General features: G+C 40.8%; 1 protein-coding gene across 3 annotated transcripts in view; it reads right to left on the bottom strand.

Moving 5' to 3' along the window:
• LOC143018161 (malectin) overlaps positions 1 to 19,116 on the bottom strand; it is a 397,497-nt gene that overhangs the window by 80,601 nt on the left and 297,780 nt on the right. Inside the window, exon 6 of one of the 3 annotated variants that reach the window (XM_076173318.1) lies at positions 183 to 347. The exons of the other annotated variants lie outside the window; for them this stretch is intronic. Within the exon in view, the coding sequence (XP_076029433.1) occupies positions 316 to 347 (32 nt within the window). The 3' untranslated portion in view covers positions 183 to 315. Of the gene's footprint in view, positions 1 to 182; positions 348 to 19,116 lie in introns of those variants that run through there. 3 annotated transcript variants of the gene reach the window in all.

The following is a 19,116-nucleotide window of genomic DNA, read 5'->3' as shown; positions in this document are numbered from 1 at the left end:
GAAAGCGTTAAAAAGAAATATGTGAATTCTTTCAAACAAAACAAAATGGTAAATTGTCATTTAGCACAAGTTGCCAGTACAAACTCAAATGTTTTATGTCTATCTCAAATGTGAACACAAAAATTTCATACAGCACTGAGGTATTCATAATACTTGCACAATGCATAATATTACCTTGTAAATCCACATCTTATGTTGACATACATTTGGTTTTCAGTGATGAATGTGCCCTTCTTAATTAGCCTGCTGAATTTTGAGCTGCAGAAAGGGCAAGTGATAAACAGTTGCATAAACATGAGTGGAAGATGATGTACTTCATCTCTGAGACTGGGTCATCACTTGTGTTACTGAAAAGACACAAATGAAAAAAATATTGTCATGACTGGGTACCAGGGATGATTAATTACGTAATACTGTGCACAACATGTGCCAAATACTAGTGGAAGGAAGCAGCAGAAACACAACTAGTTTAACAAAGTATGAGATTGCAAAAAAGGCCAGGGATGTGGGTTGGGGAAAATGGAGGAAGAAAAGAACCAATAAAATAAAAGAAGCTTACAAACAAGCTAGGAATGACTATACAAGAATTCACAGGGAGGAAGAATGCAATTTGAATGAGGTATAGTAGATAAATAAAAAAATAAACCAAAGCTGTTTTACAGGATTATGTATGGTAAATTGAGAGAATGGGAAGTAACCACCACATTGATTGTGGGTGGTAAGGTCTTTGAAGAAACCTCAGCTTAGGGAGATTTAAGGAATGAAAGTTTCCAGTCAGTCTTTAAAAAGAAAGCACATTTTTCAGGAAAGTGAGGTGTCATGTAATGTTCATGTATGATATCTTGTATGCCATGATATACTTCAAATGGATTATGGGCAAATTTTCATGTTTAGGAAATAATAAAACTCAAATAAGAAATGTAGGGCTATAGACAAACTAAAATAAGAAATATTAGCTACAGGTCCCCCTAAGGAAGAAGTGGCACAAAGCCTCGTCATCACTTGAGAAGCACAAAGTGAAGGGACATGACTCTCTGCACAAATTCCAGGTCAGAGGTCACATGGAGTAAGAATGGCACATGGAAGTAGTGCCATGATGCTTACAAGTGTATAACCAAGTGGGAAAGAGGTAGGTAACTGATGAGAAATTGTACACTTTCCTCACATAATAAAAAGTGAAATGAATGTGTGAAGACAGGCAAATAGGAATATAGATTATTTCTATACATATAGAAATTTATGTTATCTACAGTGCCCGCAAGGGAAATGTTCCCAGAAAAACACAAGGGAAATGTTCCCATGAAAAATGCAAGTGAAATGTTCCCACGAAATTTGTAGGGTACTTTTCCATTGCATTCCCGCCATACAAATAATGGGAGAAGCTTGGAGTGAAATGGCTCACATCAGCCTGGCTGACTCCTCCCCTCACCCATGCGGGATGCCTCGATCTGCTCCCAGAGCCCAGTGAGAGAGAATCTGTGATGCTCTACTCCTTGTTCACACTTCTATCAGACTTTAATCAACTTTGAAGCTCTGCCAAACGACTCCAGCTGATCACAATGGGACGTACAAAGCTCACTATGGAGGAGAAGACCCGTGCACTCACTCTACTGGAGCAGGGAATGCCTATGATACATGTGGCCAGCGAGCTGAACGTAAGCAGAAGGACTGTCTACAAGCTGAAACATGCTGCTACTGCACTCCCTGCTGGCACCGTCCCACCAAGGAAAGCAGGCTCTGGGGGCCAAAGAAAGACTTCTCCAAAGACAGATAACATCTTAAAGCAAGAAGTAGGGATAAATCCTTCGATAACAGCGACTAAGTTAGAAAATAAACACCCTGAGCTGCTTAACCACTTCACTACAGGCCAAAATCTCACGGGCAGCATCAGCTGCCAGACGTACGATGTCTTGTCATAATACTCGCATCATAAAAAATAGTCACCGCTTATATCGATCATTCTCTCTTTCACCCGTGAATTTTGATAACCATAGAAAATGTGATGAAGACAGTTTAGAGGGTATGTCATTATGCAGGGGCAACTACAATAAATATAATCAAGACGCCGATATGGCAGCCTCACGTATCCACTTGCTCCTCATGCCGCCTACGTAGGTGGTACCGTATGGAAGGGGTTAAAAATGTTGCTATTTGAACAATCCAATATTGCCTACAAAAGGACCTGGGTTTGCCCTGTCGGCATGCCGCCAAGAAACCATTGTTGATGGAGATCATGAAGAAGAGGATGCTATATGCAAAGAAATATAAGGACTGGACCCAGGAGCAGTGGAAGAATGTGATGTGGAGTGATGAGAGCACCTTCCAACTCGTCAGGGGGGGCGCCAAAGTGGTGAGGAGGCCTAGTGGTGTGTCCAGGTACAACCCAAGGTACACCGTGAAGACTGAATCACCCGGATAGTGTGATGGCTTGGGGGTACTTCAGTGGGAAAAAGGGCAGGGGTAGATTGTATTTCCTCCCCAAGAACGTAACAATGAGGACAATTAATTATATTGATGTACTGAAAGATCACTTGATGCTTATGTGGGAAATTCATGAGTGTGATTTTTTATGCATGATGGTCCCTGCCCATAAGTCAAAAGCTGTGAAAAAGTTCCTGGCAGATAATAATATTGATGTTTTGGATTGGCCTGGTAATTCCCCCAATCTAAACCTGATTGAAAATGTCTGGAACCAAATGAAAAATGAAGTGGAAAAGTCGTGCCCCACCTCAATCACCAGCCTGAAGGAAACCTTGCAGAAGTTGTGGGTCACAATGGATGCCTCCTACTTCGAAAACCCTGCCATTTCGATGCCAAAGAGGCTTGAACAGGTGTTAAAAACAAATGGAAACATGTCTAAGTATTAGGAGTAAACATAAGGATGCAATAAAACAAATGTAACTTGTACTTTTGTGTTTTTTATCCTAAAGAACCTAGTGGGAACTTTTCCTTTGTGGCCACTGTATGCTAAGTGACATCTGTTAGTGCCAATATATTTAGAGGGTTGTGTGCCATTTTCTCTCTCTCATGCCCTCACTGTCATCCTGTTAACTATGTAGATATAAGTAAAGGTTAATATTTTTGTACTTTGTCTTTGTTTTATCACAGCTGATAAAGGAAACATCCAAAAAGTAAAGGAAAATCAGATGCAACCTAGCATTAATTGATAGGATTGTTCAAATCTTGGCCAGACTGGGACAGTTAATTGAAAATATGCCAGGTCTGTGACATTAACTGAGGCCCTTCTGTTTGGGATTTTCCTTTCTTCACCACATGAAATATTTGAGTGTGTGTGAAATATTAAAAAATGAGAGATAGGACAAAGTAGCAAAGCAGATTAAAAAAATATATATAAACAGTGCATCAAGTGAAATAAATTGTGATCAATCAGAAACAACACACATTTGCTGCCATAGTGTTTTCTTTACAGATTGGACACAAAGATGCACCAGACAGTATGTATGATACCAATAGAATATATGACTTTGAGGGATTTTCACAGGTAAGAGAGAGAAATCCCAAAATAGAAGAAAATAGAAATTAAAGTAGGAAAGATGAGGAAATTAGAGATAAAAAGGACAAGGAGTAGCAAAGTAGACCTTAGGTGAGACAAAGAGACCACTGAAGAGTAAACAGAAAGCAGTGAAAACCCATCTGAGTTACAAATGCTACTTCAGATAACTTAAATGAACCTAGAAAGGGAAAGACTCCTACACAGCATGAGTACTGGTTAACTCAGTTGAGCAGGGAAAAAATGTAGAGAATATAATCATAAAATTTAAACAGCTTGTCACCACTTTCGATGAGAGGGAACCCGAAATATTCTTTTCAACATTCAAGGGCACAGCAAATCAAATAGGTTGGAAAAAGGAGCTTTGGTCAGCAATTATAAAAATAAATCTACCCTCAAATGTTAAAGTGTGTATGCTGTATGTGACAAAGAAGGTATACATGATTATGACAAACTCAAGGATGAAATATTAAAAATATACAAGATTACCCCAGAACATTTTAGAAAGAAATTCAGAGAGGTTAGGAAGGATATTGGATGTGGATATATGGAGCAAGCCAAGAATATAAAGAGTAACTTAAACAAATGATTACATGCAGAAAATGCAGTGACTGCTGACAGAATCATGGAGGTGTTTGTGATTGAACAATTCCTTGATATTTTAAAGAATGAGGCAAGGTTATATGCAACCACACAGAAATGTGAGACATTGATGCAGGCAGCAAGTTTTGCAGAAAAAATTTGCATTAAAGGTAAACTGAGAAGGTTTTAGATTCTTTTTTTTTTTTTTTTTTCTTAATTTCCCCAACTGGGGTACTGGCTGCATGTCTTTGTGGCAAAGTAGCATGATGTTGATACTTTAGGGTCTATATGGGGCACCCCTACAGACCAGAGCTACACATCATTTTGTCTGTTATAGAAGTCTCTGTTCATAGAGAAATGATGACACTTTTATTATACTGCGACTGTCCCTCCATTATGCTGTCCCCCCATCCCTTGTTACTGTCCTGTACCATTTCTCTGAATATTCATTTCCTTTTTTTGCCTACCCTGTGGTGGGGAAAAAGAATGCTGCCACCAAGCTTCCCACTTGTTGTACAAGGCGACAAAAAACAGGACAGGGGATATGACTAGGAATCCTGCTACCTGTAGCCCCAAAGGGGACATTATTAAAAAATAATAATAATAATAATAAGTGAAGAAATAAGTAAACATGTAGTGGAGTGGAAGGAGGTTTCTTCAAGGTTTATGTGGATGAAGGTGAAGCTGGGAAAGGAGATGTGGGTTTTTGTACGTGTGTATGGGCCTGGTGGTTAGAAGAGCATAGAGGAAAGGGAGGCTTTTTGGATTTTTTCAAATGAGTGCATAGAGGGATTAGGGAGAAATGTCAATGTAGTGGTGTTGGGAGATCTTAATGCTAGGGTAGGAAATGAACCAATAGAGTGATTGGGAAGTAAGGAGTTCCAGGAAAAAATCAGTGGAGAGTTGATGATGGAGATGTGTATCGAAAGAGAATTGATGATAGCAAATACAGTGTTTAGGAAGAAAGTTAAGCATAAGACATAGGAGTGGTGGATGGAAGGATGGTAGAGTGTAAATGGATTATATAGTGATGACCAGGAGTATAATAGGAAGAGTTAAGGATGTACATGTTCTAAGAGGAGAGCGTGGGGGAATATCAGATAATTCTATGATGGAAGGTAAGTTGAGAGTGAAGAATAGGTGGAAAAAAAGGAAAAGAGCAGAAGGTAGGGAGGTACTACAGTGAACTGCTCAAATGAGAAAGAAAAGGTGGAGTATAAGAAGCTGAGAGAGGAGTAGGAGGGAGTGAAGGATAGAGTAGAACTAGGAGTGGAGGAGGAGGAATCGGGTGGTTCAAGGAGAGTCATAAGGTGTGCAAAGATGGTGTGTGGAACAAGGAGGGTGGGAGGAAGTAGAAGGAAGGGTAGTGAGAGGTGGGATGAGGAAGCAAAGAAGGGTGTAGAAGAGAAGAAACAGGCTTTCATAGATTGGTTACAAATTAGGACGAGGGAATCATATAAGAGGTACAAAGTAAAGAGAAGAGAAGTAAATAATAAGACAGAGAAGGCAAAGAGGAGAGCAGATGTGAAATGGGGTAATAGTATGATAGACAATTTTGAAAGTAATAAAAATATTTTGGAAAGAAATTAAGAGAGGAAGAGCAGGTGAAACAATTAGAGAAGAAAAGGTAAAAGGTGAAGATGGAGAGATGATAATGGAAGAGAAGGCAGTGAGTATTTTAGGGAGTTGCTAAATGGGAGGAAAGGTAGTTGCAGTGGGAAGTTCAAAGAAAATGACCGTGATGAGTGAGGAAAATGGAGGAGAAATAAGGAATGATGAAGTGAAGGTAGCTGTTAAGATGATGAAAGCAGTTAAGGCACCTGGGTTGGATGAATGTCATGCAGAATGTCTGAAAAAAGGAGGTGCAGTGATGGTGGACTGGCTGGTGAGGTTATTCAATGTTTGTTTAAGAGAGAGTGCTGGAGGACTGGAGGAGTGTCTGTATAGTTCCACTTTACAAGGAAAAGGGGGACAAGTGAGTGTAGTAGTTTAAGAGGGATCAGCTTGTTAAGTGTAGTTGGGAAGGCTTATGGGAGGGTCTTGATTGAGAGGATTAGGAGAGGAACAGAGGGAGTAATTGGTGAGGAACAGTGTGGGTTTAGGACAGGTAGGGGCTGTGTAGATCAGATTTTTGTGGGAAGACATATATGTGAGAAAGCTATAGTAAAAGGTATGGATGTATTTTGGGCTTTTATGGATCTGGAAAAGGCATATGACAGGGTAGATAGGAAGGCACTGTGGGAGGTATTGCAGATACGAAGGTTGTTCCAAAAGTAATGCCTCCTGTTGTTTTAATTCAAAAAGTTGAAGAGCTACAAAGATGGGAGTGGCACCATTAAAACGAGTGACCTTTTGTGCTCCAGAATTTATTTTTCTACGTAGTCACCACCATTCTCAATGCACTTTTGCCAGTGATGAACGAGAGCTTTGATGCCTTGGTCATAAAAGTCAGCACCTGCTCAGGCGGTCCATTTTTTCACGGCTGCAATTACAGCATTGTTGTCGGGGAAACGCTGCCAACATAATGTGTCCTTCAGAGATCCGAACAAGTGGAAGTCTCACGGTGCCAGGTTAGGACTATACAGTGGGTGAGACAGCACCATCCAGCTGAACTTTGTCACACATTCCATGGTCTTCAAACTTGTGTGTGGCTTGGCATTGTCGTGTTGCAGAATGTTTCCCTTTTCTCTGGCCTTACACGGGCAATCCAGACCTTCAGCTTGGTCAACGTAATGGTCAGAGTTGACAGTCGCCCCTGGTTCCAAGAAATCCAGGAGGATGATGTCCTTCCTATCCCAGAAGATGGTGCACATCACTTTGCCTGCAGATGTCTGCATCTTGAAGTGAGTGGTGCCATTCCATTGACTGCCGTTTGGACTCCGGCTTGTAGTGGTGACACCACATCTCATCACCAGTGATGATGCGGTCCAAGAATCCATCACCTTCGGCTTCGTACTGATCCAACAAGTCCTGACAGACATCCCGTCTGTGGTCCTTTTGGTCCTGCGTGAGCATTCATGGAACCCACCTAGCACACACTTTGCTGTATCCTAGGGATGACAACATCGTTTCCAGTGCACTGACACCCACATCCAACTCTACATGCATTTCATCCACCGTTATCCGCCGATCAGTGAGGATGAGTTGATCGAGCTGCACTTTGTTTTCCAGGGTGGTGGCTGTGCATGGGCGTCCAGAGCACACTTTGTCACACATCTCTGTCGCCACTCTCAAATCGACGAACCCATCTCCTAACTGTGCTGACATCAACTGCATCAGCTTTATAAATGTTCACCAGGTTCCTGTGAATGTTGATTGGTTCAATTTTTTCTGCATGGAGGAATTCAATGACTCATCTCTGCTTCTGATGCACGTCCATGACAGGGATTGCTTTCTTAGTGTCACACCATCAATATCTGCAACAGAGAGATGACACCTTCAGGTCATGAGTGCATAAGTTCAGTCATCATAACAATGTAATTTGCAATCCCCTCGGATCCCTTTGAGTGGAATAGAGAAATAGGAGGCATTACTTTTGGAATGACCCTCATATATGGGATAGGAGGAAAGCTGTTAAGAGCAGTCAAGAGTTTTTAGAAATGGATAGAGTGAGTAGTTTGAGGTAAAGTTGGGATTTTGTCATGAATGTGTTATGTCCCCTTGGCATTTCAATTTATACATGGATGGGGTGGTGGGAGAGGTGAATGAAAGGGTAGTGGGTCAGGGATTGGAGATGGTTAAAGAAAATTAAGAAAAGTGGGAGACAAGACATTTGCTGTTTACTGACAACACTGCTCTTGTAGCAGGATCAGAGGAGTGGTTGAGGAAGTTAGTGAAAGAGTTTGGGAAGGTGTGTAAAAGTATGATGTAGAAGATATATGTGGATAAAAGTAAGGTGATGAGATTTACAAGGGGAGAAAGTGGCAGCAATTTTTTTTTTTTTTTTTTTTTTTGTGTACATTGTGTTTTCCATTGATACTGTAAACCACAATGCATTTATTTTTGTCCACTGTGTCTGTCACCCAATTTTCCTTTTCTTTGATCACATTGATCACTGTTTCCTTTGCATTCTCTTCTACCTGCTGCTGTACTATTTCTTTGAATGAGAGTTTTTGATTTTCATGATCCTGTTTCCACTGATATTTCATTTCATTCATGGGAGTTTTCCAACCAGTACCCTAAGGTTTGGGTCTTTTAATGTACATGGATGTGGTACAGATGAGAGTAAAAGGGAAGAGATAGGCAGTGTGTTTGTGAGAAGAAAGATGGATGTGCTGGCTTTGAGTGAAACTAAAATAAAAGGAAAGGGCAACTGTGAGTTTGGGAGTGTAGCTGGGATGTACTCAGGAGTGAAGAGGGGACGAGGGAGAGAAGGGGTGACCTTAATGCTAGGGTAGGAAAAGAACCAATAGATGGAGTGATTGGGAAGTATGGAGTTCCAGGTAAAAATCGTAGTGGAGAATTGATGGTGATGTGTCTTGAAAGAGAGTTGATGATAGCAAATACAGTGTTTAGGAAGAAAGTCAAGCATAAGTACACATGGGAGAGGGTGGTGGATGGAAGGGTGTAGACAGAGCATTAATGGACTATATAGTGGTGATCAGGAGTATGGTAGGAAGAGTTAAGGATGTACATGTTCTAAGGAGAGACAGTGGGGGAATATCAGATCATTTTCTGGTGGAAGGTAAATTGAGTGGAGAATAGGTGGAGAAAGAGGAAAAGGGCAGAAGGTAGGGAGGTACTTAGAGTGAACTGCTTAAATGAGAAAAAAAAAAAAGGAGAAAGAGTATAAGAAGCTGAAAGAGGAGTGGGAGGGAGTAAAGGATAGAGTAGAACTAGGAGTGGAGGAGGAATGATATATGTACTTACCTAATTGTAGTTTACAGGAAAGGAGCAATGTTCTTTGGATCCTGTCTCCTATTCTCTAATTTTCTAACATACCTAGACTTAATTTCATGTATGGTTCCAGCTTAATTTATATCTTTGATTTCTTATTACCATATTTAGATTTAAACTCATTGTTTGAGCTTGGGCTATATCACCTAAGCTATTCCACATATACATCTATATGGAAAACTGTATTTCTTCACATCCTTTAGACATGTGGTCTTTCTTAATCTGCTCCCATGACCACTTAAATCCCTCCCATCTTTAATCAGATCTCTTCTATCAATGCAATCTATCCCCTTTAGTGACCTGAATACTGTAATCATGTCACCTCTTTCTCTTCAATTTTTCAAAGTTGGCACACCCAGTACTTTTAGTCTTTCCTCATATGGTTTATCTGCCAGGATGTGGACCAGTTTGGTTGCTGCCCTTTGTATTCTCTCAATCTTGCTTACCGTATTTTATGGCTTGCAAGACGCTGCATCTTGGAAGACGCACCCTAATATTTGAAAGAAATTTCTAAGAAAAAGTCATTCTCATACAAGAACATATTCACCATATACCCAACCACTGAACACAATAACATAAGAAGCAAGGAGTCTGCAAGACTTTATTGTCTCAACTCTCATCACAAATTTGCTGGAGCACTCACCATCGATATACAAATATGTAAATAAAAATACCATGGGTAAAGTTTTTAGAGGTTTTAGTGGCGGGCGACGGCACGTATTGTTTACATTACATAATCACTTGTCCGATTTTGTTTGTATGACGATGATATACTAGTTGGTAGTTAGTAAATATACCATACATTTTTCTTTGTCCAAGGGTGGTTTTATTTTCATAAAAATAAATTAAATTTTCAAAAATATGCATGTAAGAATATAAAAATTGAAAAAAAAAAAAAAAAAAAAAAAATCATCCTCAAATCCCGAGAACTCGTCATTACTGGAAGGATTATGGTATTGGAAATACTTGTAACAGCTAATTACTGAGTATACATTATATAAAAGGCTGAATTAAATAGCACTTAAGAGTAACTTCATAGTGTAATGACTTAACATACAAATCCAGGTCGCTATCGGTCAAGTGTCTACGCTCACTTGAGCCTGGGTGTTGCCTTACAATACAACATTCGTCTTGGAAGATGCATTAGTATCTTTAAGGGTATTTTTTAGGGAAAAAAGTGCATCTTGTAAGCTGTAAAATACGGTATATCCTTCACTCTGTGTGGGGACTATACTACTGACGCATATTCCAGTCTTGGATGTATCAGGGTTTCAATGAGTGTTTTCATCATCTCTTCAACCATATAGTGGAATACAACTTTAATCTTATGGAGACCTTCATATGTCTCTCCCACAATCCTACTGATATGTGTCAGGTGACAGGTTGTCTTTTATCAACTCTCCAAAGTCTTTCTCTTCCTATGCTTTTGTAATGGGTTTACTTTCCAAGGAAGAGTTTAAGGATGGTCTTTTGCTGCTATTGCCCCTTTCCAGTTGCATTTTTTTGGTATTGAATTTTATTTCCCATTCTTGGCTCCATGCAAAAACAGCATCTAGATCTTTTTTTCAATATTCAACCGTCCTGCTCATTTTTCACTCCTCATGATTTTTGCATCATCTGCAAACATGTTGGCATAGCTTGTTGTTCCTTCCATCATGTCATTAACATGAAACATTATTGGTGCAATCACTGAACCTTATGGAATTCCACTCATTACGGCTCTCCAGCTTGACATCTTATCCTTTATTAATGTCCTCATGTATCTTTCCTTCAAAAAGTCTTTAATCCATTCTAGTAGTTTGCCTCTCAGTCCTCTAACATGCTCCAATTCCCACGAAGTCAACAGTGAGGTACCTTATCAAATGCCTTCTCTAGGTCCAGGTACATGCAGCCCACCCACCTCTATCTCTCTCTTGCAGCATATCAATCATTCTTAAGGGGGTATGCGACACCTAGGGGTCATTTTCTAAATTATTTAGAGTAAAGAGCTGAAACTTCTCAGGTAAATAGGTATCCATGTTGCCTACATTTTAGATGAAACAGAATGATGTGTGTACACATGTACATATACCAGTAGCGACATTTAAAAGTGCACAGCATCATAATACGTGGACCAATTTGTTTTATATTTTGGCTATGATTAGTCAGTAGGCACACCTAGGGCCAGTCATTGAGTAATTGAACAATTTCCTTTATACTTTTGCATACATGCATTTCAATTTTAATGTCCGGCAAAAATTGTGAAAAATAAAAAAAAATTGGTTTGTTCCCATTATTACTCCTAACTCTTTCATCCTATTCAAAATATTTGAATGACCAGCCCTAGCAGATGCTAAATGTAATATTCCCTGTAAGTTTCATCTAAATCTGAATATTAGATCTTTTATGATTAAAAAAAAAGTAAAAAAAATATCGAATGGAGATATGGCGACTTGAAATAAAAATATATCTGTAACTTGCTTATACATACATATACCAAGGCTTTTTGCCCCTTACAAGGGAGGTAGCCAAAAAGGAAAAGGCATAAAATAATTTCCATCCATTCCATCCCTGAATACACTCCACACCCCTCCACCCTCCCTCTTATCTTAGCACCTCCTGGATGACGGGTCATCCCTGCACCTTGTCCACTGCCCTGATTCAGAAGGAGTGTCGCAAGACACAGCACGTCCACAGCAAGGCCGCTTCATTAAATCGGCGACCCCCCCTCTCTGTCCCCCCATTGCATAAAAGGAGAAGACGGGGAGAAATCCCTTCGGGCTGCGTCAAAATTCGCTCACACATACTACCTCACCCCCCATCCCCCGTCCCATTCCACCTCGCATCACAACATCCTCCATATACAGACGCTCCTCAACTTACGTTTTAGTTACGTTCCGAACGGCCGAACGTAAGTTGAAAATGAACGTAAGTTGTTACTGTACTATACATCTGTAAATTCTATTACCGTATCTTATAAAACACCCCTAAATCATTAATTATACACATAACATTGTAAAATAATAACATTAATTTCAAATAAATTAAATTCAAGCAACATAAATTGAAATGGTGGAGGAGGGGGAGGAGGAGAATGAAGCAAGGCATGTTCAGTTTGTCGTTTGTGCAATGTAAACAATGGATGCGGCGTCATGCGCAAGCATTGTTTGAACTACGGAGAGCGCGCTAAACTAAAAAATTCACAAAAAAAAAATTTTTACAATTTTTTTTTACAGTCAGTTCAAACGTAAAACGAATGAACGTAAGTAGAGGAGTGTCTGTACAACCATTCTCCATTCACCCCTGTCTTCTGTCCTCTCCCATCCTTCCTCAACAGACATTCCCCTCTTCCCCAAAGCCCCCTTCACCCCATCCATCCATCTCATCCGAGGACATCCCCTCATGTTCACTCCCTCCACATCTGCCTTCCATACCTCTTTTACTAGTCTTCCTTCACTCATTCTTTCCATGTGTCCAAACCATCCTAATATTTTTTCATCAACCCTATCTCCCAACTTCCTTTCCATCCCTGTTCTCCTCCTCACCTCCTCATTTCTCACTCTATCTAGCCTAGTAACCACCATCATACTTCTCAGACACCTCATCTCAAACACATTCAAACTCCTCTCTTCCTCTCTTATGTTCCATGTTTCTGCCCCATACAGTGCTGTTGGCACAATCACTCCTTCATACAGTCTCCTCTTAGCATCCATTCTCAAATGTCTATTCCTCATTACACTCTTTAATCCACCAAGGCATTTACTCGCTTCTTTCAATCTATATTCTACCTCCACCTTCACTCCACCTTTTCCTGCCACATTTGCACCCAAGTATCTAAAACTATCCACTTCCTCCAGTCGCTCTCCCTTAATGCTCACTTCCAGTCTACTGCCACTTTCACCCCTTGTACATCTCATCACCTTACTTTTACCCACATTTATCTTAAGCTTTCTTCTATCACATACTCTCCCAAACTCTGCCACCAGCTTCCTCAATCCCTCCTCCGATCCTGCCACAAGCGCAGTGTCGTCTGCAAACAATAGCTGGCTCACCTCCCACTTTTCTTCATTTTCTTTAACCATCTCTAATCCCTGACCCACTACCCTTGCATTTACTTCTCGCACTACCCCATCCATGTATAAGTTGAACAGCCAGGGCGACATAATGCATCCCTGACGAAGTCCCACCTTTACCTCGAACCACTCACTCTCTCCATTTCCAATCTTGACACAAGCTCTACTACTCTCATAAAAACTCTTAACAGCTCATAGAAGCTTTCCTCCTATCCCGTATATCTGCATAACCTCCCACAGTGCCTTTCTGTCTACCCTATCGTAAGCCTTTTCCAGATCCATAAAAGCCAAAAAAACATTCTTCCCATTTCCTATAACTTTCTCACATATCTGTCTTACCACAAAGATCTGATCTACACAACCTCTACCCATCCTAAATCCACACTGTTCCTCACCAATTACTCCCTCTGTTCCTCTCCTAATCCTCTCAATCAAGATCTTCCCAGAAGCCTTCCCAACTACACTTAACAAGCTAATCCCTCTCAAACTACTACATTCACACTTGTCCCCTTTTCCCTTGTAAAGAGGAACTATACAGGCACTCCTCCATTCCTCCGGCACTCTACCCTCTCTCCAGCAAACATTAAATAACCTAACCAGCCAGTCCACCATCACTGTACTTCCCTTTTTCAGACATTCTGCATGGCATCCATCCAGAACAGGTGCCTTACCTGCTTTCATCATCTTAACAACTGCCTTCACTTCATCCTTCCTTAATTCTCCTTCATTTTCCTCACTCATCACTCTCATTTCCTACTGCAGCTATCTTTCCCTCCCTATCCTCCTTCACATTTAGCAACTACCTAAAATATTCTGCCCATCTTCCCCTTACTGCCTTCTCTTCCATTATCATCACTCCATCTGCACCTTTTACCTTTTCTTCTCTACTTGATTCGCCTACTCTTCCTCTCTTAATTTCCTTCCAAAACATCTTTTTATTACTTTCAAAATTTTCTGTCATACTCTTACCCCATTTCACATCTGGTCTCCTCTTTGCCTCCTTTACCTTTTGCTTTACTTCTCTTTTCTTTTCTTTGTATCTCTCATATGACTCCCTCGTCCTATTTTGTAATCAATCTGTGAAAGCTTGCTTCTTCTCTTCTACAACCTTCTTTGTTACCTCATCCCACCATTTACTACCCTTCCTTCTATTTCCTCCTGTCCTTCTTGTTCCACACACCATCCTTGCACACTTTATGACTCCCTCCTTGAACCATCCCCATTCCTCCTCCACACCTAGCTCTACTCTATCCTTCACTCCCTCCCACTCCTCCTTCAGCTTCTTTTCATACTCCTTCTCCTTTTCCTTTTCATTCAAAGAGTTCACTCTAAGAACCTCCCTACCTTTTGTCCCTTTCCTCTTTCTCCATCTATCCTCTACTCTCAACTTACCTTCCACCAGAAAATGACCTGATATTCCCCCACCCTCTCCCCTTAGCACATGTACATCCTTAACTCTTCTTATCATAATCCTATTTACCACTACATAATCCATCAACGCTCTATCTACCACCCTTCCCTCCACCACCCTCTCCCATGTGTACTTATGCTTGACTTTCTTCCGAAACACTGTATTTGCTATCAACTCTCTTTCTAGACACATTTCCACCATCAACTCTCCACTACGATTGTTTTCTGGAACTCCACATTTCCCAACCACTCCATCAATTGGACCATTTCCTACCCGAGCATTAAGGTCTCCCAGTACTATTACATTGACATTTCTCCCTAAATCCTCTATGCACTCAGTTAAATCTATCCAAAAGGCCTCCCTTTCTTCTACACTCTTCTCACTGCCAGGCCCATATGCTCTTACAAAGACCCACATCTCCTTTCCCAGTTTCACCTTCATCCACATTATCCTTGAGGAAACCTCCTTCCACTCCACTACCCGTTTACCTATCTCTTCACTTACTAGAATAGCCACCCCTTCTCTACCTCGCCCTCTCTTCACTCCTGATAACCTCCCACTTACACTCCCAAACTTACACTCACCTTTCCCTTTCAACTTAGTTTCACTCAAAGCCAACACATCCATCTAGCTTATAGTTTCACCAATTTTACTGATTTTTTCATGGCTTAATTCTTATTATATAATGGGTAAGTACAGTAAAAATCATCAACATCTTTCAATTATAAGTACTTTAAATAATGAAAAACTAAAGTATATCACAGTAGTGGCGACGCACAGACACCATCATATACAGATAGTTCTCGTTATATGCGGGGGTTCCGTTCCGCGGACCCCCCGCATATAACGAATTCGCATATATCGAACTATTGAACCTATGGGAAAAAGGGGGATACGTTCTCAACTCGGATTGATTTTTTTCTTTTTTTTTTTTCTTTTTTTTTTTTTACATATTTTATTTTGGCAAAGGGCTTACATACTGCATCTCATATATGTTTACATACATTTTAGCACAAGGCAATGGATTAGGGGCTGAGTGGTGCAGGCTCATCGGGGTCTTCATCATGTGAAGTTTGTAACAATGCTTCAGGAGAGAAAACCTCATGTGAAGAGGACCCCGGTAGGTGCAGTGACATCTCAGAGCTGGCAGGTGAGGTCGGGACAGGGGTTGAATGGAGAGGTGTAGGAGTTCCTGATGGCGTGGGTGACCTCAAGAAGGATGTAATCTTGGTCTGCTTGGCAGCGTTTTGTTTTTGAAGGTACAACTCCTTGTAGGGAGCAATTAGATGCTCCAAGCCCCTGCTAAAGAGTTGGCTTCTTTCCAAGCTATGATCCATGTCCATGGCAAACTGAGATAAATTTTCAGCCATCTGAAAAAATTCAGCCAAGGTTTTTCTTGACATTTCCTTCACGTGTAAGTGAACATCTTCCTTGTCTTCATCTTCCTCTTCTGCCTGCTGCTCTTTGGAGAGTTCTATGAGGTCTTCCACCGACATAGGCTCTTGATGTGAAAGGATTAGCTCCATCACATCTTCGGTATTCATGTCTGAAAAACCTTCTCCTGTCACTTTATGTCCTAATTCTGCACACTCTTGCAAAGTGGCATGCAGTGGGGATGTAAATCCTCGGAAATCATTGACAGTATCTTGCCTATGAAACAGGAAGGATGCCTAAGACGATGCCGTCTGTACAGCTGCCGGTGTTGTTGTTGTGATAACGCCGCAGTGATGCCAGCTCTACCTAGCTGATGCAGCCAGTGTTACCACACGGCTTTATGCGCACCAACTTCAAATATATAATAGGTATTTTGAAAAAAATAATCGGCCGCGACTATTTTTATTTATTTTTTTTTTTTTAGGTCAAATCGCATATCTTTGAATATATCCCCGCACATATCGAAAAGTGGTGCAAATTCTTGAATCGCATATACGCGAATTTGCATATATCGAAGTCGCATATATCGAGAACTACCTGTAATTTGCTTTTTTGCACCTTTGTTAGTTTCTTCATATGAAACCTCACTGCTGGGGGTCTTCGGGGTATCTAAATCATTGGAAAGAGGTTTATTTTAACCAGCAGTGGGTGTCTTTGAAAGTGAATCCTCTCGTACTCCACAAACCATCGATAGTAACTTTTACTTCTTTTACTTCAGGTAAAGTTGGGTCTTCCTTTTCTAATGCTGCATGTACATGTTCCCTTGTTTTTTCCAAGAGTTCCTCATATTTCTTTATGCTGGTCTCTATAATATGATGGCTAAGTTTACTAAACGTCTTGTGATGTATCATTTTCATGTTCATTGCCATGCACATTTTCTGTACTGCAACATAACCATCCCCACAGAGTAAGCCGGCCTCCACAACTCTGTTATGTACTTCATAACTTTCATTTCTACCGCCTGGTGAAGTACACCATTTGCTCTTTTCAGAGCACAACTTACATTCTGCCTGAAATGTCTTCACCATTCCACATTCTCCTATCACTTCAACATACATCTTCTCACCACACTGGCATCTAACAAGCGAATTTATCCACTGCAAAAAACTGCTCTTCTCCACAATCATAAATTCACGTTCATTCTTATCTCCCCTCTGTACAATTTCATAACTAATATCTAATTTTCTTGCTGTATTCGAGATGAATGAAGTACTTGATGGTGTAGAACCTGGCTACAGATGTTGAGAGAGGTGGAAGTGAGAGCAGTGGTGGAGTGAGAGGTGGTGAGGTCTTGGGTAGTCGTCTGTTTGTAGACTGTTTGCCATCTTTAACTGTTGTTGTTTTTTGTCATTGTAGATGTTCTTTTTGCTACCCATGATGACTGTACTGAGTAATATGTACTAGATAAGGTAATATATTGCCAGGAGAGCTCATGAGACATGCGTACTTTCCCTTTCAAAGCTAGCAGGTAACTGACGTCCAGCTGAGCTCAAAGTTGGCAAGAGCTATCCCTCCACCGTCCTCCCTTCCCCTCCACCCTCATACTGGCCGTTGAAGCATTGGGTGAGCGTAAATTCAATCGAATTTCAACGTTATTCGATGCGCCTGAAGGTCCTAAGTGGCACGCCTCCCTCTAGTGTGGGTTGTGCCTTTAACTCCGTCCATTTAAACCCCGCCCAAGACATTTAAATTGCGTGCAGCTGGAAAATTATTTGTCGGGATTTATTTCTAAATGGTATAAAAACATTTTGAACACAGTTTTGAAAAATGCTATATCTTAACCAAATTCACCCCCCCAGGTGTCGCGTACCCCCTTAAGTAAAAGCTTAAAAGGTCTGACACACATGACCTTCCAGATCCGAAGTCAAACTGTCAGAATGTTCATCTTTTCAAGATATTTGGTCCATTGATCTTTCACAATCCTTTCACATAATTTCAATATTGTGCTGGTTAGTGATACTGGCCTATAATTAAGTGGTGTTTCCTTGTTTCCACTTTTATAAATTGGCATCATATTTGCCCTTTTCCAATAAGTGGCAAAATGGGCGAGATAGTTCAGGTGAGACTAAAGACAGGAAATGACCCTATGACCAGACAGATGAACAATAACAAATCTGACATGGAGGATCTGGTGGCAGTCATTACCAGATCCCAGACCAAGAAGGCCTGAGAAGATGAGCAGAGGAAAGACAGCCTTAGACTCCTTTTTCAAAATGTAGCAGATGATGCAGACAAGAATCCAAAATAATCCCTAGATGGAACTGGCAATGGTGAGGAGAAGTAGGGACCAGCAGATGTAGGAGACCAGAGAAGTGACCCCCAAGCAGAGGAAATGATCCCAGAGAAATCCATAGAGAGGAACTCATCCAACTTCAGCAGGAGGACTTAGGACTGAGGGAGATACACCAAACAGCTGAAGAGGAGGAGCATGAGGAAGAAGGGTACAGCAAGACCAAGTTCATCATGAAAGATGGTGTACTTCTAAGAAGATACAAGGTGCCAGAAGAGGTAGGAGGTGATGTCATGATGCAAACCACAGCACCAAAGATCAGGGAAAGGATCATAATGTTAGCACATAAAACTACCTGTACCCAACTTGGAGTCACCAAAACAAAAGGGTTATTAATGACCACACTTATTTGAAGATGTAAAAAGGTTAGTTAGGCAGTGCATTGTGTGACAAAAAGCTGGTAAACCCTGGGACACCCCAAAGGAGCCCATGTGCTGAGTTCCTGCCAATGAGGAACCTTTCAGTAGGTTAGTTGTTGATAAGTCTGGTAAGTCATTTCTGCTTACCATCATGTGCCAATCTATGCAGTATGCTAAAGTGATACCCTTGCCAAACATTACGGCAAAGACAATTACTAAACCTTTAAGATGGGTATGCCTCAGGAGATACAAAGTGATGGGCACTAACTCCTTAAGTGGGATATTCAAAGGAGTCCTGGAAAGCTTCAACATAAAACATGTGGTCGCATTGGCATACCACCCACAAAGTCTAGGGACTCTAAAAAGGTTTCATGGAACCCTAAAATGCATGATCAGAGCATTTATCTTAAAGTTTGAGGAAGACTGAGAGGAAGCCATGAATCTGTTGTTATATGTTATTAGAATAACAATACACAGAGGCCTAAGATTTTCTCCTTTTAATTTGAAGTTCAGTAGAGCCCCACAAGTCTTGCCTCTTTGTATGAGAAAATGATGTCTACAGGCTCTGAAAATGATACCCC

Source organism: Oratosquilla oratoria, chromosome 34 (genome assembly GCF_046742065.1).
Source record: "Oratosquilla oratoria isolate Oo_2021 chromosome 34, ASM4674206v1, whole genome shotgun sequence".
In the NCBI taxonomy this organism is placed as follows: domain Eukaryota; kingdom Metazoa; phylum Arthropoda; class Malacostraca; order Stomatopoda; family Squillidae; genus Oratosquilla; species Oratosquilla oratoria.
The sequence above is the reverse complement of the archived record's forward strand: the minus strand, read 5'-3'. Positions and strand labels throughout refer to the sequence as shown.